Below are 26,495 nucleotides of genomic sequence, written 5' to 3' on the forward strand. Positions count from 1 at the left end.
AAGGAGCACGGTGCTTCCATGCCCTCTGTGGGTATGCCACCACATATAGTAAGTGCTCAGTAAGCAGTAAGCATATAAAAACTGCAAAAGGTGGGAATGGGTTAGGCAGACAAATCCAAATGCAGATGATAAAGAGAAGTTCCTTTTCCCTTTCTGTACAGTGTGGACCATACCTGACAACTCAGAAGAGAACTTCCTCCTTGCAGGGCCTCTTGATGGTAGTAGTCTTGACTGACTAGCTTGATGTACAAAACTGTAACCTTTTATTTACTTAGCCAAAAGTCATGTTTTATGTCAGCTTTGGCAATGCATTCCCAGGTGTCATTTAGAGATCTGGTTGCAAGGTAGGTCTCCTTTCTCCATCCTGTTTCAATGAAGCAGTGGCTCTCAAAGTGTGGTTCCTGGACAGTAGCTTTGGCATCACCTGGGGACTTGTTGGAAATGAAGACTCTGGGCTCCACCCCAGCCCTATGAATCAGATTCTCCAGGGACAGAGTTCATCAGTCTGTGTGTTCATAAGACCGCCAGGTGATTCTGAGTACACTAAAAGCTTGAGAACCACTCACTGTGTTAGTGTTACAGACTAAAACTGTGTTTAAGTGTGACCAATGCTCAGAGGAATTTAATATCTATGGAACGCTGAGCCAATGACTTTACAGAGTTTAAAAAAGACATTTTTGTTCATGGTTTCTAACCCCGATCCCCCATCCTGTTAAGACTATCAGTTAAGTAAGATTCAGTAGGATGCTGCACATGAACTTCTACATTTTAATTACACAGTTACAAGTGTTGGATAGAAGGTTAGGATATTAGGCAATTGGTAAGCTCTATGCTCTTGCATTTAAATTTTAATAATGGAATATGCCTAGAACAGGTTCCTTCTCAGAACAGGAGAAGCTAGAATTAGACAGTCTCACCCCTCTTCTGGTTTTTTCAGAACAGTTTTCATATTCCAGAGAAGAGTCTGGGCTCTTAGAAGCATTTTCCTCATCTTATTTTCCATAACTTTGTCCTGGAAAATGCAGTCTGGGAAAAAGCAGTTTAGATAATAATCATTGGCGTCCAGTCCAGAATGTGGAGTCCAAGGGCAGGCAGACCCTTTGTCTTAAGTAGGAGGCACAGCACAGATAATGTAGTTGAAGGGGTCAAGCCCAGCGCTGCTCTGGCTCCACCACCCCTGGATTATTTTATTCACCCCGACCAAATGCTGCAAACTAAATGCTGCCAGCTCCTGGTCCACTGCTTGGGCTTTGGGCAACCCCCTTTTCATGTTATTTAAACCCTACATATGCACTTAAGACATTGCATCCACATTTTTAAAATTCGTTTACACTTCACTCATCAGCACCCTGCCACGTTGGAGGTTTATGAGCTGCATTTATGAGGCTGCTTTTCTTGAAAAGGGATATCATATATTCTACCAAAAATATGGAACTTGACCCTGGGAAATGAGGGCTTTGGTGCTAAACTTGGAGTGAACTTGTGAAGTTTGAATGGATCAGAAAGTAAGCACAGATGTTATCCATTCTCCAAGTACTTAATAGCCTTGTGTATTTGTTCACAGAATCTCTTCTCTCTTCTTACCTGAGGCTTGCTCCCTACTTAAATGAGGGCAGGAGAATGCACAGCTGTGGGAAAAGCCTAAAGCTCCTTTCCTGCCACTTTTGGCCCCTTCCATCCTTCTGAGAATGGTAGGTGGTAGCTAAAATCTAGCCTCCACACTTGAGCAACATTTTGTTCCCTTACTTAGGCAAAGTTCCTGAAAAGACAACAAGGAATTGTTACCCTTTTGTATTAATTTTGAATAGAAATGGGAGGAACCAACCATTGACAATAACTGTGCAGAAGGATTCCATTTCTGAGAACCTGAACTGTTGGGGTAATTTTTTACATTCTTTTTTTTAAATTAATTTTTATTATTTAATCCAAGTTTTGCATGCATATGTTTTATAGAGTCAAATAGTTCTGTAAACTTTGCTCCTCCCAGCATTTTAGCTGTTCTTTTGATATTTACCACCTTATTGCTAAATAATGCTTACATTGTTACTCCCAGACTTTTCAGTTGCTGAGTATTTTCTGTTGAGGACGTAGCCCTCTTTCATCACCCTCTGTCTCCACCTCCCCTCATGTGGGCTCTTCCCATCCTACATGCTGTCACCACAATTAGGTTGTAATTTCAGTTAGATTAATCACCATTGCTTACAGTATGACTGTACGTATTGTCTGCACGGCTGAGCCAGGCAGTGTGCTAGCTTAGGTCAGATCTCCAGGATGCTGATCCTAGGCAGATTTGTGCCCAGTGTTTATTAGGAAATGAACCTGGAACACTGAGATGTGCAAATCTTCTTTCAATATCTTGATATCTCGATATCTTAAAAACCTCACAGGATGGAACAGAGGGAGAAGCTGGGCTGGGGCAGTCATGTGAAAGCCATAGCTGGTCCCATGGGAAGCTCTGAGCTGGGATAATCCTGCACTTACCCCAAATTTGAGTCTGGGTGGGCCTTTGTACTACCACATGGACCAGTCATTGGATGGGGGCTATCCCTGGGGAGGAGGTTCGACCTTGGGTGCAGGGCTCCCTTAGGCTGATGTCAAGTTCCAGAAAGACTCAGCTGTCAGCTACCAGCAGGCAACAGTCCCGGCTAATGAGGGAATTCTAACTTGGATTGGGGTGTGATGGTCAGTGATGATCTGGGCATCACACGTAGCATCCACTCTATATATTGTGATTACTTTTTCCCCCCTGAAATCCTTTTATTCTCTTCTTACTAAATACCTTTTTGTTTTTAGTTTATCGTCTTTTCTGTGTACTTCACACTTATGCAACCCCATGCTCTGTAAATTGTGCAAATCTTCTTTCAATATCTTGATATCTCGATATCTTAAAAACCTCAACATATTAAAATGTATTGAGTAGTTTGTCTATCTCATTTTCTTGAATAAATGCCTCCTAGAACCTTTTCACCTGCTCCAGGGCTCTTCTAGTGCACCTTTGTCTTGCCAGGCTCTCTTTTCACCCTAGTCCTGGTATTCTCTCTGCTCCTCTTTTGGGCTAGATCTTCTATTTCCTGGACCCCACACCTTCTTTCTTGGTTTATTACTTCATTGTGGTATAATACATTCTCCAATAAGGGTGCATGAGAGGTAAATTGTGTGAGGATTGAATTTCTGAAAATGCCTTTATTTTTTCTTAAGTGTTAATAATTTGACTAGATATAAAATTCTAATTTGGAAATTACTTTCCCTCAAAAATTATGAGTCATTGCTCAATTTTCTTCTAGTTTTCCAAGTTATTGTTGAGAAATCCAATCTATTTTATTTGTTCATTCTCTCTCTGGTAGCCTGTATTATCTTTTCTTTGTCCCAAATGTCTTGAAATTTCACAACCATGTGCCTTGTTATTATCCATTTATCAAGGAGGCTTCTCCATGGGTCCCTTGCGCTCCTAAGATCTTGTAGAGTAGGCCAAGAATGCAAGACTCTGACCACCCTTAAATGACGTCCTTTCTCAAGGTTGTGTTTGTAGTGAGCAACCGTGACGGATAGACACATCTCCACCCAGAACAAAGAACAGGACTCTTTATTGTTTCCCATAAAAGCAGTGGGGCCCTCAAGCTCAGTGCTCCTCAGCTGCAATGCAAAACCACTGCATGTGCAGCATCCATCTGGGCTCCTACGTGGTGCCCATGGGCCTTGGGTACAGGGGAACTGACACAAACTTGCCCATGCTCATTCTGCTTGCCCTTCCCTGAGTAATAAAGTTCTTTATCTCTGACTGAGGAGTCTTGTATCTTCTGTCTGTATCCATGAAACACTAACAGGCTAACTTATTAATTATAAGGAGGGTAAAATCGAATCCTGCTCCTAACACATTGTTCTGGGCACTTGTTGGGCACCTTAAATCTGGAAACAGAAATTTTCTTGAGTTATTTATTTGATGTTTCCTGGGGATTCAGGAAATAAAATGCTGCTGCTTTTTTTAAAGAACAGATTTATTGAGAGAAAATTCACATGCCACGAAAGCCACCATTTTAAGTAGCTCAATTTAGTGGTTTTAGTGTATTTAGAGAGTTGTGCAACCATCGCCACCGTATAAATCAGAACATTTTCATCACCCCCAAGAAGAAAGTCCATACCCATTACCAGTCACTTTAGATTCTCCTTCCTCCAGCCCCTGGCAACCACTAATCTACTTTCCACCTGTATAGATTTGCCTATTCTGAACATTTCATATAAATGTAATTATAAGACATGTGGCTTTTGTGACAGGTTTCTTTCACTTAGCAAAATATAGGGTGTTCCCCTGAATAATGATATACACACTTTGAATAATTATAAAGGCGGTGTTTATTAAAATACATTTCATTCTCAAAATTGAGCTACCAGCTGTTAAAGTGTATATACATTTTTTGCGACACCCTGTATTTTCTTGATTTATCTATGTCATAGCAGGTTAGTACTTTACAAGTATTTTCTATCATTGAATAATATTCCATTGGCTATTATACATTTCATTTATCCACTCGTTAGTTGAAGGACATTGGGCTTGTTTCCACTTTTTAGCTATTATGAATAATGTTGCTAAGAATATTTTTGTACAATTTAAATGTTGTGTATAATTTGAATGTGAAGACGCATGTTTTCATTTCTCATAGGTATATACCTAGAAGTAGAATTTCTGGGTCATTTGGTAACTCTATGTTTGACATTCTGAAAAACTACCAGATATATTCCAAGGAAGCTGTTCCATTTTACAATCCTATAGGCATTGTACAAGAGTTCTGACTCCTCTACATCCTTGCCAACACTTCTTACTAGCTTTTTCATTTTAGTCATCCTAGTGAATGTGAAGTGGTTTTGATATATATTTCCCTAATGATTTATATCTTATTGTGATTTTGATGTATACTAATAACTAATGATATTGAGCATCTTTTCATGTACTTATTATCCATTTGTATATATTCCTTGGAGAAATATCTATTTAAATCCTTTGTCCATTTTTAATTGAGTTATCTTTTTATTGTTGAATTATAAAAATTCTTTATACATTCTAAATACAAGTCTGATATATTATTTGCAGAGATTTTGTTTCTTTTCATGTGTTGTGATTTCATTTTCTCAATGAAGTTGTAAGATGAAGTCCAATTTATTTATTTTGTCTTTTGCTGCTTGAGCTTTTGATATCATGTCATCTAAGACTAATTTAAGGCCATGAAGATTTATGCCTTTACTTTTTTCTAAGAATCTTATAGTTTTAGCTCTTACCTTTAGGTTGATGATGCATTTGAGTTAATGTTCTTATGTAGTAGGAGTCCAACTTTATTCTTTTACATGTAGATATGCAAAGTTGTCCCACCACCATTTGATGCAAAGACAATTTTCCCCCATTGACTAGTCTTGGCACCCTTGTCAAAAAATCAGTGGATCAAAATATAAGGATTTATCTTTATGTCCTTGTCTGCTGGCTCATCCCCTTAGGCCCCACCCTCACTGGTCCCTGAGTTGATCTCTGACTTCTTTCCCCTTGTCTGGGCCTTAGGGAATAGGATGGGAGGGAAACTTCTTCTCTGACAGGAAGATCCCCCCTGTGGGGGCCTGTGGTTTAACTAGTATGAGTGCTCCCCAGAGCCCTCTAGTGCCACCCCGGAGCTGTCAGCTGTGGCGCTCCTGCCCCGTATGAGAAGGGTGGGGGCTTGTCTCCAGTTCCTCTGCTTCTGAGCTGTCATCTCAGTGCCCCCAGTAGGTGGAATAGAAACGCAATGATAAAATCTCTTCAAGTTAAAAAATATATATATGTATATATATAAAATATATATATATGGATTTATTTCCAAACTCAATTCTATTCCATTGATCTATATGTCTAGCCTTATGATACTATCACACTGTTTTTGTTAAAAATAAGGAAGTATGAGTACTTCAGTTTTGTTTTTTGTTTTCAAGGTTGTTTCAGTTATTCTTGGTCCCTTGCTTGTATTGCCATATAAATTTTAGGATCAGCTTGTCAATTTCTACAAAATTAAAAGCCAGCTGATATATTGGTTGGAATTGCATTGAATCTGTAAATCAATTTGGGGAGAATTGCCATCTTAACAATATTGTCTTTCAATTCATGAACCTGGGATATCTTTCCATTTATTTAGATTTTCCTTAGTTACTTTCAACAGTGTTTTGTACTTTTCAGTGTATGTCTTAAACTTTTTTTTCTTAAGTTTATTTCTAAGTATTTTATTCATTTTGATGCTATCGTAAATGGAATTGTGTTTTTAATTTTACTTTCAGGTTATTCATTGATAACATATAGAAATAAAATTGATTTTTTTTTTTTAACTCTCACCTGATGATATTTTTTCCATTGCTTTTCAGAGTGTGTGGAAGGTGGCAAGAGAGAGAAAGAGAGAGAAACATTGATGTGAGAAAGACACATCGACTGGTTGCCTCCCACACTCAGATCAAGCCTGGGATCGAACCTGGGACCCTTCCGTCCATGGGCTGATGCTCTAACCACTGAGTAAAACTGTCTAAGGCTCACATTGATTTTTGTATATTGATCTTGTATCCTTTAACCCTGATATACTTGTTTATTTCAAATAATTTTTGGTGCATTGTTTGGATTTTCTGTATATAAGATCATGTCCTTTGTGGATGCAGATAGTTTATTACTTTGTTTTCAGTCGTGGTACCATCTCTTTTTCTTGACTAATCACCCTGGCTAGAAGTCCTTTTCATTTCTGTAAAATCAGTAGTAATGTCTACTCTTTATTCCTGATTATAGTATTGTGAGTCTTCTGTCCTTTATTTTTGTTCAGGCTACATAAAAGTGTGTCAATTTTATTAATCTTTTCAAATAACCAACTTTTGGTTTCATTGGTTATTGCCTGTCCCTTCTCTGTTTAATTTACTTACACCCTAGTTTCCTTCCTTCCATTGCTTTGGGTTTAGTTTGCTCTCCCCCCCCCCACTTCTTAAGGTAGCATATTAGATTATTGACTTGAGATTTTTTTTAACATAGGTGTTTACAGCTATAAATTTCCCTCTAAACACTGCTATAACTGCATCCCATAAATTGGTATGTTGTGTTTTTATTTTTATTAATCACAAAGTATTTTCTAATTTTCCTTGTGTGTTTTTTCCTGATCAGTTATTTAGAAGTATTTGGTTTAATTTCCACATATTTGAAATCCCTAAGTTTGTTTTTGTTATTGATTTCCTAATTTCATTCCATTGTGGTTAGTGAGCATATTTTGTGTGATTTCAGTCTTTTAAAATTTATGGAAGCTTGTTTTATGACCTAATATTTGTTCCCTTCTGGAAAATGTTTTGTGTGTGCTTGAGAAGAATATGAATTGTGCTACTGTTGGGTGGCATGTTCTATCTATATCTATTAGGTATAGTTGATTTATAGTGTTTAAGTCTTCTATTTCCTTTTCGTTCTTCTGTCTAGTGCTATCAATTATTGAAAGTGGGATATTGATATTTCCCACCTTTATTATTAAATTGTCTAGTTCTCCTTTCACTTCTGTCAGGTTTAGCTTCATGTATTTGGGGCCTCTATTGTTGGCTTCCTGATGGATTGACACTTTATCCTTATAAAATGCTCTTACTTGTCTTTAATAACAATTTTTGTCTTAAAGTCTATTTTGTCTGTTACTAGTAGCCCCTTCAGCTGCTTTTTGCAGTGTTCTCATTGCTTTTATGACAGAGTCCATTTTCAGAGGCTTTAGTCACCCATTCTGGAAAGTGGAACCTCTTAATTGCCTCTCAAACACCCCTTCGATTTCTCTGTTTTGAGGCTTGCGGTCTCCTTTATTCTCAGAGTTACTGTTTAGAAATGCTATGATATAGGTAGCTTTGTGCTTCAATTTCTGTCTATGATTAGTTTGGTTGGGTTTGCTGAGCCATTACCATGGGTCTTTCTGCTTTCCACCTTCCAAAATTTTGTAACTGTTCACTGCTTTTCTATTTTCTTTGTTTTTTTTATCACTAAAAAAAGTGTCTTTACTCAATGGCTTTTCCAAGGGAACAGAGCTCATTGAGTGGTTTAAATATTTAACCTGTATTTGAGAGTAAACCCTTTAGCTGTTAGCTACTTTATTCTAAGTAACTGAATTTTCATCTATATTCTCTAGCATTTTAAAAAACTAATCAGAGGTATTTTTTATTATCAGGGATCCAGATACTTGGCAATATTCTAAATTTAATTAAAGATGGTGCTGATATTATCTTTTAAGTTTAGGGGTGGAATTTGAACATCCTTTATTCAAAATAAGAATGATTAGCTACTTCTAAATGTTTTCAGTACTTGATTTTCCTTGGAGCAGTGGTTCCCAAACTTGACTGCACCAGAATCACCTGGAGGGCTTGTTAAAATACAGGTTACCCAGCATCATCCCCAGAGCTTCTGACTTAGAAGTTGGAGGTAAGGCCCAAGAATTTACACTTTTAACAAGGTCTCAGGTGATACTGCTGCTTCTGGTCCTGGGACCACACTGGGGATCACTACCTGAATGTGTGAAAGTTAAAGGTGCCCCCATTGGGGGTGGGGAGGGCATTTAGGAAGCAGATGAGAACAGAGAGGGAGAGGAGTAAGAGGGAGATAAATGGGGGGAAAGCATGTGCTCACTTGCATTCATTCCATTGCCCCCAGCTTGTAGCCACTCTTCTGTTTTCTCCATGACAAAATAAAACCATGGCAAAATTTGCTTAGAGAAACAGCTCCTGGCATCAGAATTATAATTTTATTCAAGGGGAAAGGGAGAATGAAGTGGCACTCCATGAAAAACCTTAAACTGAAGCTCTGCAGATGTAGTTTTGCATGAAATGCTAAAGTGGTTGGGGAGTATGTGCAGGATCTGGAGAAGTCAGCCCTTGTGTAATTTTATGAGAAGCACTGGTTGAGTATTGCTAAGGCAGCAGGATCCAGGCAGTTTTATTAGGGAGGCACTCGTCCACAGGTTTCAGTTATTGCCTCGGACGCCCCTGTCCCCTTGTTCCAAGCTTGAGAAGGCAGGGACCCTGTCAAAGTCATATAGGCAGAGGGTCAGACCGAGTGGCTGGTTTGGGCCACAGGTAGGAGCCCAGACTTAAGGCCATTCCTTTGGGTTATTTCATGTAGCCATTTGGAGATTCTGCCATAATTATCTCACATTTAACCATTTTGTTGTTCTCAGAATGTTCTTCTGTGGTATGGTTGCAAATATTGAGAAATAAAATTGTGGCTGCAAAGGACAGAGGTAGTTGGGAGGAAGCCAAGAGAGAAGTGAGAACTCAAAACCCTCGCCCCATATGAGGCTGCCTTTCAGATACTTTTATTCCTTAAAATGCAGGGCACCTGGATACTTCCTGCTGTCACGTCACTTCAGAAGGTGAGGAGCTGGGAAGAGAGGAAGCAGGGTCTGCATAGATAGATGACATGAGAAAGCAAGTTGAAGGAGACTAGTTTTACCCCCAACCTGTCACTTCATTTGTTTAGGGCTATTGTGGTTTGGTTTGGTTTGATTCTTCGATTTTTTTTTTTTTCAAGATCACTTCTTATATTTTTTGGACAGCCAGGGTAAGAAACCAAGTCTCTTGACTTCTAAGATAGAGCTTAGGGTATATAGAAGATTCAATCTTCCCTAACTCATGTGGTCCCGGAGGCTCTGTTATTTCCTGATAGCGGTTTTCAATGGCTTTGGAGGAGAAGGAAGTTCATTGCTATGACAGTCAGGCAGCCACACTGGGGAAAATATGATGTAGCATCTTGTGTAGGAAAAAGTCAGTATTATTTAATCCAGTAATCAGATTTTCAGACAAAGGCATGGCCCAGGAACATGCTGTCTATGGCTGAGCATAGCATTTTCTTGTCTCCAAAAACAGTGTTCAAAAAATCACTGTGTACGTGGCTTGCCTGTCTCTTTTGGATATGAAAGTGTATCTTGCCTGAAAATTTTTCTCATTCTCATTTTGAAGGCAACTAAATTGCTCTGGAGGTATTAGTTGTAGTGATAATTAGTTTAGTCTTTATTGAGCACCTACTGTGTGCCAGGCTTTGTGTGAAGTGATAGAAATATAGAGAAAGACTCTGATGCAGGTGAATATATGTCATGGACAGAGGGGAGAGAAAGGCAAAGAAAAAAGGTGGGTATTCATTTATCCATCCCGCCCTTTATTCCTCAGGGATTTGTTGAGCATTTTCTATGTGCCCAGCTCTGTACTGAACACTGGGGATACATAAGACAGGCACATCCCTGTGGTCCCTCAAGACCATGCTTCAGGCAAGCTCGGTTAACCCTGACGCAGAAAAAGTCAGGACAGCCTGTGAAGGGCAAGATCAGGATCCATGGAAGGCTTCCTGGAAGAGGTGCCTGGGAACTAAAACAAAGTAGAAACAGGTGCTAACCAAGTGAGGCAGAGGCAGAAGGAACAGTTTAGCAATGGCTGGATGGAGGAAGAGCTTAGTTGGGTATGGAACATAGACTTAAGGAAGAGCAGTAGGAAATAAGACTGTTTGGGAAAGATGTTTTGTTCCTTGCTTAGGAGTTTGGACTTCAACCTAAGGTAATGGGGAAATCACTGAAACATCTCATCATGGAGGAATTATTACAGGAATCTCCAGCCATTTAAAAGAACATAAGTATGATATGACTGCATAGATTTTAAGTTAAAAAATAGCAGAACAATAAAATTGTGTGCTCTCTATAATTGCTGATATAGAAAACATAATTATGACTATAGCAAGGTATGGGAGGATGTCTAAAAGTAGAATCTATTATTTGCATTGTGAGATTCTTTAAGAATTCCTTCATAATACTCACTCAGCATCGAATCTCTACTGTCTGCCAGTAGATCAGGCTGCAATCCCTTCTCTTTACCATCAAGTATGGAGATCTAATAGCACTTAGGCAGTTTTAAAAAGTGTGTGGTTATAAAACACCCAGAATAGGCAGATCCACAGAGACAGAAAATAGTTTGGTGGTTACCAGTGTCTGGGAGATGAGGAGTGGAAGGAGTTGGGAGGGACAGCTAACAGGTCCAGGGGTTCTTTGGGGGCAATGGAAATATTCTGGAATTGGTGCTAATGGTTGTACAACATTGTGAACATACTAAAAAACAATGAGTTTTACACTTTGGTTCAAATGGTTAATTTTATGTTATGTGAATTTTATCTCAATAAAAATACAGGAAGAAAAAAAGATGCTGATTTTTTTTAATTTTTATTTTTGGTAGTAAAGGGCAACCGGAAGTGTGAGTTGAACTGCCAGGCAATGGGCTACCGCTTCTATGTACGGCAAGCGGAGAAGGTCATTGATGGCACCCCCTGCGACCAGAATGGCACGGCCATCTGCGTGTCTGGGCAGTGCAAGGTAAGTGCCCCAGGACTGTGGCACCCGGGGTGGGTGCTCAGGCCGTTTGAGTGCTGGCTGCCAGGCCGTGGTCTGCTACCTCCCCCAACCCATGGACCCTAAACATGAGCTCTGGGAGAAGTGGGAGGAGACGGGCAGCTTGGTCCGCTCTGTGTTTTTGATCTTTCGGCGTCACCATGCCTCGCTCTGGCATTTCAGTTATTAAGTGATTTATGTTTACACTGCATGCTTCAGGCGGGACACTGACCTATGCTCTTTGGGTCTGGAACTTCTTCCTTCCCTCTGGAGGTTATGGAAAGGCCACTGCCGGATCTGTCCAGAAAGGGTTGGCCTCCTGAAAGTGGCATTTTAAGGGCATGGTGTATTTTATCTTGCCTCCCACCAGATGGGGCAGGCTTCCAAATGAAAGTTGTCTGGTGCCCTTTACAGCAGAAGTTGTACTTTAAACAGGAAGATTTCTCAGCCTCTTTGGACTTCTGAAGTCTGTTCCAGGAACTCCCCACCCGACATTCTGCAAACATTCTGGGCTTGAGAGAATCCTTGTGGGATGCTAACCTTTGACAGATGCAAAGGTTAAAAATAGGCTTCTTAGATGAGATTCCACAGCTACATTAATTCTGGCCTGGACTGCCACCCCTCCTTTTATCTGTAAATGTAGTAGGTGGAACTGAGCAGGTAAATGACTCTTTGGAGCCCAAACTGAGATTCTACTTAATTAAAACTCAATAGCTGGAGGACTGATTTTCTTCAAAGGAGGAGGCTTTTTACATCTGAATGTTCCTGTTCTACCTGGAATGTAAGTTGCCACGGTGTTTAATATTAGAGCTTTTCAAGTGTGATTTCTAAGCACAACTTTCCCCCTCAGTCTTTTTATAATGAGGAGGTTTCAAATAGGGTACAAAATAACTTATCTGGATAGTCTCAGATTTTGAATGAAAGTTAAGAAAGGAAAAAGTTGTTTGCTATCTGATGTGTGTGAGGTGTCTTTGGAAGAGCAAACCACCCCCAAAATCAGGAGGTGGTGTCGATGAGGCAGGGAGCATGGTGGGGAATACAGTGAGGCCTAGCTGTCTGGCCTCCCGTTTTCCACTCCTTTGGAAAAACCATCGGGTTTCACATGTCCCCTCTGAGCCTTGCCCTCCTCAGATGATACCTGAGGGAGTGTAATTAGAGTTTTGTGGTGTCCAGCTCAACTGGCCTCTGCTTCAAAATGTTACTGAGCCTGAAATAATGGTCCTTAAGCAACCTGGCTTTTTCTTTCAGGTCCTGAACGAACTGTTTGGTTTCCTGATATAGGTGCACACTGTTGGGAAGGGGAACAGTGTGTTGGGTAAAAACATGCCCTCTGAAGTCCGATGGCTGGATTCAAAGTCCTTCCTCTTCCACTGATTTACTGTGTGGTTTTGCCCAAGTTATGCAAGCTCTTTGGGCCTCTGTACGTCATCTGCAAGCTGAGGAGGATGGCATCTACCTCCTGCCTTGTAGTGAAGAGTCATAAACTAATACATGCAAGGCCCTTGGAACAGGCCTACACTTAGTAAGCCTGCTGGTGTGTATCAGCAGTGTTGTTTATGCCCACTGATGTCCTGTTGTGTTTGAGTTTTTACTGCAAAAGCATTTGCTTTTTTGTAGATTACAGAGTTGTGAGAGTCACTCCATCTTTTGAGGCAGGTCTCTCACTGTAGTGTGACTCCCGGGGAGCACAGGTTCTAGTTGGCTGGGTCTAGGCAAGGGCTGAGTGTCTCATTTTCTGACACGCTCTCATGTGATGTGGATGCTGTTGGTCTATGGATCATACTTTGTGTAGCAGAGTTTTAAAGGACACTGATTAAAACATATTTAACAAAGAACCAGAAATGTAAATACAGAGTGGTGAAATGACTTGGAAGGAAGATGAAATGTGATCTCTTTCCACTGGGCAAGCATGTTTTCTTAGTGTCACATTGAGTATCTCTGAACTGATGATATGAAAGAAAAACAAACACTTATAAGGACATGGGCATGGACTCTTACCAATTGATGAAAACCTTTCAAACTGTAGGGCAACACAGTTTGAAGATGGTAATTGCTAAAAGACTGAGACACACAGTCTCAGGCTATGAGTTGATTAATAGGAATTTGATGTTACAAGGATGACTTTGATATTCCATCATATTTGTTCTCTGTGCTCTTGCCTGCAATTCACTCATTGAAGTTGTTGGAACCACTGACTCTCCATCCTCTCTAGAAATTCAGTTTAAATAATCTGAAGTACGTTTGCGTCCCAGATTAAGATTCTGTTTACTTTGCATCTTTCAAAGGGTAAAGTGTCCTTTTCTGAATATTTGATTGGAAGCCCAGAACTCAGATTGACACTTCTGCTTGGCTGACTCATGGCTGAGAGGGCTGTCACTTGCGGTCAGGACTGTCTGCCTCTGAAATAGCTCCAGAAGCCTCTGCTGAAACAAAACTTAATAAAAGGTGACAAGCATTAAATAGGAATATGAGTGAAACCCACAAAAGAGTAGCTAGGGGAGGAGAGTGTCCTCCTGACTCCAAGCCAAAGAAGGCCCAGCCCACCCAGTGCTAGCGGGAACGCTCCGCTCCTGCGCCTAGCAGAGCACCCCTGGGTGCTCACCCTCTTGTGGGCGTGCCTCTGTTTTAGAGCCAGTAGTTGGAAGAGGGGTGGGAACAATGCAGACATCCTTGGGCTGGAGGCTGGAGAAAACGGGGGTCCGCCTCCAGTGCTGGGTGACACTTCCTTTTTTGACAGGGACTGGAGGATCCAAAAGGGTGGCTTCAGGCTAAGGACCACAAGTAGGTAGGCTTTGAAGGGAAAGCGCTGTGGCCCTGTCTTTTTCTAAAGCACGTATCCGAAGCTCGCAGAGATTCCGCTTTCCTCCTCCAGACCCTTTCCCTCTAGACATCAAACAGGACTATCTGGCCAGTCTTCAGAGCAGTCTCTGAGACACTTCCAGCCTTGCCCAGGCATTATTATCATTTATGGGAATGAAATAGCATTTATGTCTAATTAACAGAGATCACAGTAATAATTCCTATCATTAAGCATCACATTGACTGTGCTGTGATTTTTTTTAACTTGATCTCAGCTTTAAACTGCTTGAAAATTTTCAAAATTTTATAGTTTAATGTATATTTATTATTTTTGCTCACAATTTAATAAAAATAGCTGAAACGTTGCCTTCAAAGATTTAGCAGGCATTTGAAAGAACAGGGTCACTTGGGTAAAGACTACCAAAAAAACACAACCTTCCCTCCCTGGAGACCGGCCATCCAGAAACCTCAGGGTTCCAGAGCTGAATGATACTGAAAGAGACAGAATCAGTCCTAAGACCCACCCAAAATAGCCTTTGGTGGAAAAGGAACAGTCATGGGGTGAATACTTTGCAATATTGAGGCTGATGCAAAACCTCAAAGGAAGAAGGTGCTGGAGCTAATACAAGCTAGCAAGGAACTATTTCTGAGAATCTGCCATGTGCCAGACACTGTGCTCTGTGCCTTACTACAAAATTCTTTCATCAGTTCATTCGTCTTCACAATAAGTTGATCAACAGGAATTTTTAGTCCCTGTTTTACAGAGGACTGTTGAAAAAATGAAATGACTTGGACACACTAAGTGCTGCATAGGGGTTGACTATTAATATTGACTTTTAAAATAGAACGAGTAGTTTGTATGTGATGGGGAGAAACCTGTGTGTTTCAGGTCCCCCCTGTTCCGAGTTTATTTTTCTCGCTGCCTTTCTCCAAAACAGACTGTCTTTCCAAAACACACATCAGGACATGCCTCTTCTTTGCTTAAATTCTGTCTGTGGCGCCCCACTGCCTATGGAATAAAGGCCAGGCCCTTCATCATCTGTCTGCTGCCAGGCCTCCCTGGGCCCCCAGTGTTGGCCAGGCTGGGACATGTTTCTCCCTAACCCAGCAGGCCTGCAGGGTTGTGCCTCCACGGGAATGCACACACTGTCCTGTCAGCCTGAAGGCCGTGCTGTGCCCACTCTTGGTCTGCCCCACAGACACTGCTCAAAAGCCACTGGCTGGCCCCCTTGTGTACTCTTCTATTCTTCTCTTCCCACTTCTTGTAACTATTTGTTCCCATTGCCCCTGCCTGCCACCCAGCCCTCCTGGGAGCAATTCCAGGCACTTGGCTTTAGGAAAATACCTACCCTTTGAATAGGTGCTGAAAATAAATGAGTAAATGAATTAAGGTACTTGATGACTCAATCTGTTGGATTTCAGCAAATGAAATTAGTCTTGAACGCAGCACAGTCTTCTCATTTTTGGCTGAGATGGTGGGCAGCTGAGTGTAGATAAAACAAGGACATGAGGCCCCTTTGGCCCAGCCCCCAGAACCCAAGGCCCTGGAGGTTGGGGAGAGTTCTTGGCACCCAAGCTCCTACCTCCCTCAGCTTGTTTTCAGTTTTGCTCACTCTGAATTTCCCGAGTTCCTTCAGAGCTAATGACAGGACAGACCTAAGCAAGTGTGAGCGCAAGCTCCCATGGCACCTTCTGCTGAGGGGAAAGGGCTCCCTTCGGCCCCCGCACTTCCTCACTCACCCCGGGTCAGCCGTCCCCTTCCAGCAGTGCATTTCCTGCGCCCGCCTTCCCTGCGCCCTCCGCTGGGGCTTTCACCCCTCCGCCAGCTGGGACACCACTAGGCTTCCTTCTGCACACATCAGCAGACAGTTTCATATTTAATAAATTAAAGCAAGGTTACTCTTTCCAAATGTTCAGAGATAAGCTCTGGGCCCGAGGCCGGGCAGGACGGCAGTGGGCGCGCACCTGTGTGCGCTCCTGGGTGCTGGGCACCGGGCTCCTCAAGCTTCTGTATCAGCTGCTCTTGTGCTGTCCGGGGCCAGATCCACCCGGCTCATTTCTCTGCTGATTTGCCTTAAGCTGCTTTTCTTTTTTCCCTCCGTTATTTTGTGGACTTCGCTTAGAGTTCTTTCGTTACTTGAATGACACCAAGAGAATAATCGCGTTGGGTGAGGCCTCTCTCCTTCGCCAGACCTTTGCGTGATTCAGCCTTGGAGCAGGGGGAGAGCTTTTACTTCGCTTGGATTCTGAGCTTACTGACACTTTGTGGCTTCCTTCCTGTATTCCCACCTCAAGCAAACTGTGTCTCAATGCCCTTCTGCTTGTGACTATTAAAACGCTTATCGTGTTCGATTTTAGTTATGGTTTTCGTGTCGACAGGCCTGAGCTTCTGAAGGAGGACCAGTTAGCGATATTTGTACCTTCAGTCCTTCTCTATGGAAATTATTCAATGACTTTTTTAAAACAGGTGAGTGGATGAACAGGCGAACAAGTCAGAAACCGATTGTGAAACCTCCTTTCCTGCAAACAGTCGAGACCAGGGTTAACAAAGTATTAACATTTTAGAGCCCAGGCCCTGTTCTCAACACCTCTTGAAATCCTAACCCTAAAGTAAACCTGATGAAATGCACCTGATTATCTGCACTTCTTTTCCACTATAATGTTTCTCATTTTCAAACATTGAGACCACTACTTCACATAAAAACTGTTTAGATTTCTTTATTCATACATACTTATCAATTATTAATTAATTATTAATTAACTATTAATTAACAACCCAAGCAATACATATAATTATTAATTAATTCAACAAATAATCTTAACTGCTTACTGCCATACAGTGGGCTAGGCACTGAAGATGAAACAATGGAAAAGATTAACGTGGTTCCTACCCACACTGAGCTTCAATCTAATGGAGAAAGTAATAAAGAGAAAAGGCTGGTTAACGTGTAAGAATGCTCATTTGGCTGAGCGTTATGAAGTTACGAGGAACTGAAACAGTGAGCAGTGGCGGGGAGCACGCATGGTGCGGCGTGTGGGGGAAGGTCTCCGAGGAGGGCAGGGTGGAGGTAAGTGGAGGCGACACCACTTACTGACCTTGCGATCTCCAGGGCTTGGAGAAAATGTAGACCACGTCTCCAGCCCGCCCAGTGCTCAGGAGCTGACAGATGTGGGGATGATCATTTTGTGCCTTCTCCCTGCTCTCTGCCCTGTTAACCTGGTCTCCTCCTGGTGGTGCAAACGTAGTTCCTCCCGGGTGCCCACACATCTTCCCCAACACATGCTGGCTTTAGCAATAGAGAGTCCCCCACTAACACCATTAAGCCATCCTCAAAACCCAGTAAGACTGCCCTGAAAACTGGGTGATATAACGGATCACGAGCAGGTTTGGGGGTCAGAGGGGATCTCTAATACTACAACACAGAAAGGAGGGGCTGCTCAGGTTAGAGTGAAGTAGGATGTTCAGAGCTTCCAACCTACCCCTCCTGGGGGCTCCTCCTCCACCAGAGTGTTAGAAGAGAGAGAAATTTAGGGTTCCTCCCCGTAGCTTTCCTTAATGGGCAGCATTTCTCCAAAGGAAACTAGAGAAGTGTTCTATTCAAATTGGCAGGGGTGGTGACTGGGACTCGTGACTGAGAAATGAGAGGAAACTTCAGCAGGGAAAGTCCTCTGGGCCAAGTAGTCACCTCTGCCCCCATGCACCCCCATCCCTGCCCCTAAACCAAACACAGACTAGAAGCACCATCTAAGTAGGCTCCATTATGGGACAGACACCGTAGAGTTATTCTGCGCCCATTGTATACCTGCTCTGCTCTACAGATGCTGTTCCACGAGGCACGTAGTAAAATTCTCAGGATGCAGAAACCTGTGCACACAGAAACCACAGGCCGTTTCTACCCGGACAAACAAGGCCAGGGGGAGCAGTAGCCCCCTTTCTCTTTGGTCCCTGTGCACATTCTTGCTAGTCAGCTCATGTTTGTCACTGGTGACACTGTTGTAGGATCAGACTGTTTTTTTAAAACATAGGCTGCTAACCTGATGATGATTCCCGCAGAGCCTGGAAGTCTGAGGGAAGATGGGAAGGGAAAGCCCATCTTCCTAACATTCAGTTTGGGCATCTTGTTTTAAGTTCTGCCAAAAGTCAGATCAAACCAAATAGTGACTGAATAGAAAAGCCTTAGAAAACTCTCCGGAGGTGTCACGCATCTAGATAGAAATAGATATTTGAGGACAAAAGTGCTAGATGAAAACACATTTTTTCTTTTATATTCTTAATAGATAATAATACAGTTATGTGACTCAGACACCAAAAAGTGTGATTCCTGTCACCTCTCCACCCAGTTTCCCATTTCCCAACAGGAAATAACCACTTTGATAGTTTCTTTTTTAAGGCAGATATTTTTCTGCACCTAGGAGCCCATTCATATTATATTATTTTCTCTTTTGGGGGGGCACATATGGTAGCATATCACACACACGTGGCTCTGAACTTTGCTTTTCTTACTTAACATACTTTGGAGAACTCTCCACTTCAATATCTAAAGAATGTCCTTATTCATGTTAGGCTTGCACAGTGCTGCACTGAATGAGCTGACCATGACTTATTTAACCATGATGCACATGTAGGTTGTGTCCTATCTTTCACCGTAACTGGCAATGCTGCCGTAAATATGGTTGTGCATGGGCCAGTTGACGTGTTTTCAAGTATCTGTAGGATAAATTTTTAGAATTCAGTCAAGAGTTTGTATGTATTTGTGATTTTAGTGCCTAGTGGGTGGCCATTTGCTCTCCAGAGAGGTTGAAACAACTAACAATCCCACCAGCAATGCCTGAGGGTGGTGTGTTATCCAACGTTTGGATTTGTGCCAACCTCATTAGTGAAAACTGGTGTCTTGGGTAGTTTTCATTTGCATTTATCTTATTTTGAGTCAGGTTGAGCATATTTTCATATGTTTAAGAACCACAGGGCCTGGAATAAGATGAGTGAGGAGCACAATTTAAGGAGGCATTAAATTAGATGAAATTCTCAGGGTCTTCTTAAATTTTGTGCCTTTGGCACCTTGCCTGCCCTACTGCAGTCCCAGCCCCGAAGGAAGAGCATGTGCCCTTCGGACCCAGGAACCCTTTCCATTCCTTTTGTGTGATCTGTTTTTATATTGGGTTGTTGATCTTTCTTAATTTGTAGTAGCTTTTCATACATGGAAGAGCTTTTTTTATGATATAAATTGCAGGGTTTTTTGGTTTCCTTTAGTTTTGCTTTTAGGTAGTCTTTGACTTATGCACATGGGGTTTCATTATTTTTTGCCATGCAGAAGTTTTTAATTTCTTAAGTGGTGAATTTTCACTTTTATCACTCTACATTTTGTGCTGTAGAAAGATGTTCTACACTCTGAAGTAAAAAGAAAAGTTCTGCTATGTCTTCTTTCAGTAATTTATTGCTCTGTGCTTTTACATTTTTACATTTTATATTAATCCACTTGGAATGTACCCTAGTGTATCATGTGAGGTATGGATTCAATTTTACATTTTTTCAGATGGCTACCCAGTATGCCTTTACTGTAGAATAAATCTTTCCTGCACTGTTGTGGGGCTCGCTCTTTATTACAGTATGTATGTATGTATGTATGTGTGTATATGTATTCTATCCATTAGTCTGCATGGCAAATACAAGAACATACATTTTGACAGAGAAAGAAAACATTCCAGCATTTACAGTTATGCTAGGTAAATGGTTCTTTGTTTATCACTTGGAAAAGCCATCCGTTTCTAGGGCCTTAGCAAGACTTCACATTTACAATTAAGTTTTTACTTGATTGAAAAGCTAATGTTTTATGAATTTTTAGCACTGGTATAGCAGAAGTTACAAATATGAAGAGTACTCCAGATGACAAAATTAGTAGATTAATTGAAAAACACACAAAAAAGTTCTAGCAGCTATTTGCTTTTCAGAAAAAACTGGAAAAAAATCCCTGGTACCATTTTCTGTCAGATATCTTCTACAAATCTTATTTTATACACATCTTACTAAATTTTTTAGAGTTTATCAACCCATCTCCTGATGGGTTGAAATTTACACTTTTTCCTACTTATTTCTCTTGTGTTTTATTTTCGCAATTAGCAGCGAAATGCTAGTAATTGTAGCATTTAAGGATATTATAAGCCTGGTCTCCTAACCAACTCTTGAAAGGGTGGCAGAAGAAAAGTCCCTTTTTTGCTCTGTGTCCTAACTCACCCGAAAGGACTAAGGAAGTGAAACCGGACAACAGTGGGTCCAGGCTGCCAATTAAGCAGAGATAAGGTTGAATCAAATATGAGCATTTATTCCATTTTTGCCGATAAATGGGAGAGCAGTGGGATTTGTGCACATAAAATCTGTTCTGCCCTTCCTTCCCTTATTACCTGGCTCGTTATATAGGGCTGTATGCAAGGGAGAAGTAGCTGCAGGGTCTGTGGTCCATGTGTCTCCTTCCAGGATCTTGAAGTCTGATAACAGGGTAGTTAATTTTCTTTTCTTTTTTTAAATATATCTCTATTGATCTCAGAGAGAGGAAAGGAGAGGGAGAGAGAGAGGTAGAAACATCAATGATGAGAGAGTCATTGATTGGCTAGCCCGCAACCCGGGCATGTGCCCTGACCAGGAATCGAACCCCGATCGCCTGGATCCCAGGTAGATGCTCAACCGCTGAGCCACGCCCGGCCAGGCCAGGGTAGTTAATTTTCAGTAGTGTTAAAACCAGCTCCCCCAGTTCCTAGGACCTCAGAATGGTCGTTATTCTTGAGGCAAACTCCTGGAAGGAGGTCCAGCCCCGGGCACAGCAACCAAATCAAAGTGCATGGATCGGGGTTCAATTCCCGGTCAGGGCACATGCCCGGGTTGCGGGCTGCCGCCATCAATGCCTCTCTCATCATTGATGTTTCTATCTCTCTCTCCCCCTCTCCCTTCCTCTCTCTGGGATTAATAAAGATATATTTTTAAAAATAAAAAAATAAAGGGAGATCTTGGGTTCAAACATTTGATTTCCAAATACTAGCCTTGTTTCCCCAAAACTGTACTTGGCAAAACCTTAAAAAATGTTTGTCAGTCTTGTAAGAGCTAGGGTGGAGCTTTTCCTGGGTGAAAGATCTTTGTGTCTTTTGGGTTTCAAATCAGTTTCTAAAAGCCTAAACTAATATTTCATACATAAAATGAGAGGTTTAAAATATATGAGATAAATAAAGTACAATGTCTGGTGTTCCAATGATGCTTAATGTGTTCTTGCTAGTATTTCTCAGTTGGTAAAAAAAAATTGGCCTTTTTTAAAATAGATATTTAAGTCCTCTGAGTGAGGCTAGAGAACATGAAATATTTTGTAAGAAGTATGTGTTTTGTCACTGTGTTCCAGCTCTTATAGATTATGGAGCACAGTATAAGTAAATGTGACTTGAATGCTTCTCAGCGATGACTTTTTAGCTGATACCTTATGAAGGGCTGTTTAGTATAACTGGTCGATAGTGACATCTAGTGTTCATTATTGAAATTACATGTCCTAAAAGCAGCTTTAAGGAAACTAGGACTGATGATAGACTAAATAGGCCAGGATTAAAATAAGTGGAAGTGGAGTGATGGGGGTAATAACTTGGGCAAATTTGAGTTGGAAGAGTAATGTCTTCTTGATGACAACACCAAGAGCTATAAATAACGCTTGAGGGATATTGTATACGGACATGCAAAGTAAACTATTTGCTTTCAGACTTGGTTCTGAATCGTTTTTTTAGTTCAGTCCTCTTTGGCGCTTCCCAAATAAGGTGTAGGTGTGAATTCACTAACCAGGTTACGTTGAGCAAGTCCCATAATTTCTCTGAGACTCAATTCCCTTAAATACAAATATAGAGATGCTGAGACCACCTCATGAAATTCTGGGAGAATTAAATTCAGTGTTGTTTGGTGCATACAGACCTGAGCTCAGTGTGGGGTGCGCCATAAGGGCAGTGCTGCTGGTGGCACTGGTGGTGACGTGTCTGGAGCTCATTTGTTGGAACTTGATGGGGCAGCAAAGACAGATGGGACCAGGTATAGAAATTGTCCAGGAGATTGTAACCAGATCATGGGAATGGTGAGCAACAGGAGCCGTGTCCTGATGTGAACAGAAAATGCGGCTTGTATGAGGCTCAGGTGAAGGGGACCACTCTACCTAAAAAGGCACTGGGGTTGAGAAAGCTGCTGCCCACCTAACTTGGGTCATGGAGTGCAGGAGAGAGGGCTGGGCAGGGTGTCAGGCTTCCTTGGGAGGAGTGTTTTGCCTGTAGAGCTTTAAGAAGGTAAAGTGCAGAAGGGAGTTCTTACTCTGCCACTCACGAGCTGGGTCTCCTTTGTCAAAGTCTTGACTATCCTGATCCGCATTTTCCACTTCTGTGACATGAGGCTGATAACGGTGCCGACCTGGCAAGAATGTGGGGATAAATGAGCAGATGCATAGAAGGCCCATAGCACACACCTGGCACGCTTAGTGAGCACACTTTAACTCTTGTTGCTCCACCTCATGAAGGGAGGAGATGAAAGCAGAAGATTCAAAACAAGACAAATGAAATTCTTTTCAGCCCCTGGACACATGGCTGATCCTCCTTGCCTTTCTACCCTGTTCCCTCTGCCTAGAAATCCTTTTCTCCCTCCACCTCCCTCTTAGGTTTCCTCTGGGAAGCATTACCTGGCTCTGGGAGTGGGTTGTCATCACTCTTTGTACTGTGTCCCAGTCCCCATAGTGCCTGGTTTTGACACAATTTCTGCTCTCATTAGATTGTAGTGTCCATACTTATTTACACATCTGACCTCCCTGATAAACAATGAGCCCCTTGAGCCTGACAGAGCTTAAGTACTTAAGAAATGTTGATAGAATCGAGCAATATGAGAGGGAGGAGAATGTTCTTTGAATCTGGGGTGTGTGGATTTTATTGAACTGTTCTTGCAACTTTTTCTATGTGCTTGTAATCCTTCAAAATACAGAATTGGAGGGGGAAAATGAAAGATTTAGCCTGTTTTCCTTTTTGTATTCAAAGCCTTTCTTTTGGCGGGGGAGGGGGCGCGGGGAGTGTTGAACTAGGTTCTGACATCTGTCGTGCGTTTCTCCTTCCTTACATGGCCTCCCTGGGCTGCTCGAGCTGCGCAGAAATACTGTGTGTGTCCAAATGGGGAAGCTGCCCTCTCTGCCTGCAAGTCCAGTACCTGAGTTAGCTCTTTCACCTGTCTTTAGAGAGAAACAGATCCCTCTCCTCCTATATGTGAACACTGTTCTTGATGTTTCCTGGAAGCCACGGTGTATTTTGGAACTGGAGATGAAGAAGGATAACCTTAAATTTTACAAAGAGGAAGCATTGAAACAGTCTTATAGAAATGCATGTTCAGTTCAGAGCAGGGAGAAAAACTATACATTGTCACTTCCGTGCCCCCTGCTGGACATTTGCAGAACTGCAGCCTCCAGATCACTTGTAAAAAATTCCATTCACTATGCTTTTGAAAAGCATAAAAGGTTCCATGTTCAAAGCTATATCCTAGCCCATTCTCTTCTACAGCAACTATTGCTTAAATGGTTAAGCTCTGTATTTAATTAAAATGCAGTGGGCAAATGTAATTTCAAAATGAAAGCTGCATAGCAAATACTCTTCAAGTGCTTCTAATTTATTTTATTTTATTTTGTAGAAGAAAGAGCCTGAGACAAATCCTAGAAGTAGTGACTGCCATGTATCCCTTCTGTTATATAGGTTTCCTGAAGATCAGATGCTTTTGTCTCAATTGTAAATCTGTCTCTCCTATGATCATCCAAGGCCAGGGTGGTAGTTTCTGAGATAACAGAATTTTTTAATGTTTTATCAACATTAAAAAATATATATATTCCTCTTCTTTGGGACTCTCTGTGCTTCCTGGACTTATAAGTCTATTTCTTTCACCAGGTAGGAGAAGTTTTCTGTCATTATTTTTTCAAATAGGTTTTCAATTTCTTGTTTTCTTTCTCCTCCTTCTGGCATCCCCATAATTCTAATGTTGGATTGCTTGAAGTTGTCCCAGAGACTCCTTACACTATCTTCATATTTCTGGATTCTTTTTTCTTTTTGCTCTTCTGGTTGGGTGTTTTTTGTTTCCTCATATTCCAAATTGCTGATTTGATTCTCAGCGTCCTCAACTGTTGATTCCCTGTAAATTATTCTTCATTTCAGTTAGTTTTAGCCTTCATTTCTGACTGGTTATTTTTTATGTCATTGATGATCTCTCTAGTTTCCTTAAAATTCTTACTAAGATCCTTGACATTATCATTAAGTTCCTTAAGCATCCTTATAACCATTATTCTGAACTCTGTATCTGTTAGCTTGCTTGGCTCCATTTCATTTAGTTCTTTTCCTGGAGATTTCTTCTGTTCTTTCCTTTGTGACATGTTTCTTTGCCTCCGCATTTTGGCTGCTTCCTGGTGTTTGTTTCTATGTCTTAGGTAGAGCTGGTGTGTCTCCTGGAATTTGTAAAGTGGCTTTGTGTAGTAGGTGTCCTGTAGGGCCCAGTGGCTCAGCCTCCCCAGTCACCTGAGCTGGGCCTTCTAGGTGCTCCCCTGTGTGGGCTGTGTGCACTATCCTGTTGTAGTTGAGCCTTGGTTGCTGTTGGTGTCACTGGGAGGAACTGACCCCCAAGCCAATCAGCTGTGAGGACCAGGGGCAACTACAACTGAAGAGCTGCTGTGCTGGAGACACCCCTATGGAGCAAAGAGGCCCACACCAAGACACATCATAATTAAAATGCCAAAGGTTAAAGACAAAGAGAGAATCTTAAAAGCAGCAAGAGAAAAGCAGTTAGTTACCTACAAGGGAGCACCCATATGACTCAGCTGATTTCTCAACAGAAACTTTGCAGGCCAGAAGGGAGTGGCAAGAAATATTCAAAGTGATGAAAAGCAAAAACCTACAACCAAGATTACTCTACCCAGCAAAGGTGTCATTTAGATTTGAAGGTCAGATAAATAGCTTCACAGATAAGAAAAAGCTAAAGGAGTTCATCACCACCAAACCAGTATCGCATGAAATGTTGAAGGGTCTTCTTTAAGAAGAAGCTAATGAACAAAAGAAACTGACAAACAAAATAGGCCCAGAGACATTGAAGCATGCAACAGACTGTAGTGTCAGCGGGAAGAGGGAAGAGGGTGGGAAGAGATTAACCAAAGAAGTTATATGCATATATGCATAACCCATGGGCACAGACTATAAAGGGGTGAAGGCATGGGGAGGGGGTGGGAGAAAGGTGGAGGGAGTCAATGGGGGAAAAAATGGGACACCTATAATACTTTCAACAATAAAGATAAATTCAAAACAAAATAAATTCAAGCCAGACCAGCTGGATGCCTACCACATGGTCCACTTCATGTGGTAATGCCTTCCCCATTAAAAATGGTGTGAATCCTTAGTAAATGTGTGATAAACGGGACATGGCGGGCAGGCACATAGAGAAATGTACAGACAGAGTGTCAACAAACTGATAAGCTGGTGCTGGAGAGGGATGTTTAAATTGAGTGCAGGTTTGGACAAGATCATCTGTGGATCCCTTTCAGTCTAAGATACTGTGAATCAGTCATTCTAAAGAAGTCAGTGGAATGTCTAAAGCAATCAGTCTGGAGTCTTAGATTGACACCATCTCCTCTGTGGCCACAGGTGAGATTCCTAACTTGTCTGGTTGTTTATCAATTTAATTCTTGGTCAGAAGACAGAAATTTACCAAGAGCATCAATGTGTCCTCTGTGACCAGGCCTGTCCTGCGTTCCAGAGTCATGCTAATTCACTCTTGTGCATTTCCACTTGGAAATGCTCCATGTGATCTTTATTTTCCTCCCACCTAGCTCATTCTCTTATGTTTCTGATTTTGGCAAGTGGCATTTCCATTCTGCTCATTTCCCAAACCAGACCAGCTGGATGCCTTCCTCATTTTCGCCTCCCCACATCCAGTGGTGACCAAGGTCTGTCCATTCGGCATCCTTGAAGGCTCTTGTGTCTGCTCCTTCCTTGTCTACTCAATGCCATTGCTTCATTTAAGGTCTTCAGTCGTTTGTTCTTTGGACCATGCAGGGATCTCCTAACTGGACTTCCTGCCTGTTTTCTTATTCTCTTTCAGTTGAGCTCTCACTTTGCTGCCAGAGGTACTCTAAGCTCTAAATCAGAATGTTATTCCCCTGCTTCTGGGCCTACTATGCCAAACTCTTTAGTATGGCATCCAGCATGCTCCATGATCTAGCCCCTGCCTACCTCTCTACTCTTAAAGCGTATACTCCAGCTGTACCAAACCAGGTACAGCTCTCTGAACAGGCCATGCCTCCATTTTATGCC

The 26,495-nt window shown here is 41.7% G+C and overlaps 1 protein-coding gene across 1 annotated transcript in view; it reads left to right on the forward strand.

The window, feature by feature from the left end:
* THSD4 (thrombospondin type 1 domain containing 4) overlaps window positions 1–26,495 on the forward strand; it is a 563,564-nt gene that overhangs the window by 214,359 nt on the left and 322,710 nt on the right. Inside the window, exon 6 of the mRNA XM_081158486.1 lies at window positions 11,215–11,351. Within this exon, the coding sequence (XP_081014612.1) occupies window positions 11,215–11,351 (137 nt within the window). The remainder of the gene's footprint in view (window positions 1–11,214; window positions 11,352–26,495) is intronic.

This window comes from Miniopterus schreibersii (assembly GCF_964146895.1).
Source record: "Miniopterus schreibersii genome assembly, chromosome: 1".
NCBI lineage: Eukaryota > Metazoa > Chordata > Mammalia > Chiroptera > Miniopteridae > Miniopterus > Miniopterus schreibersii.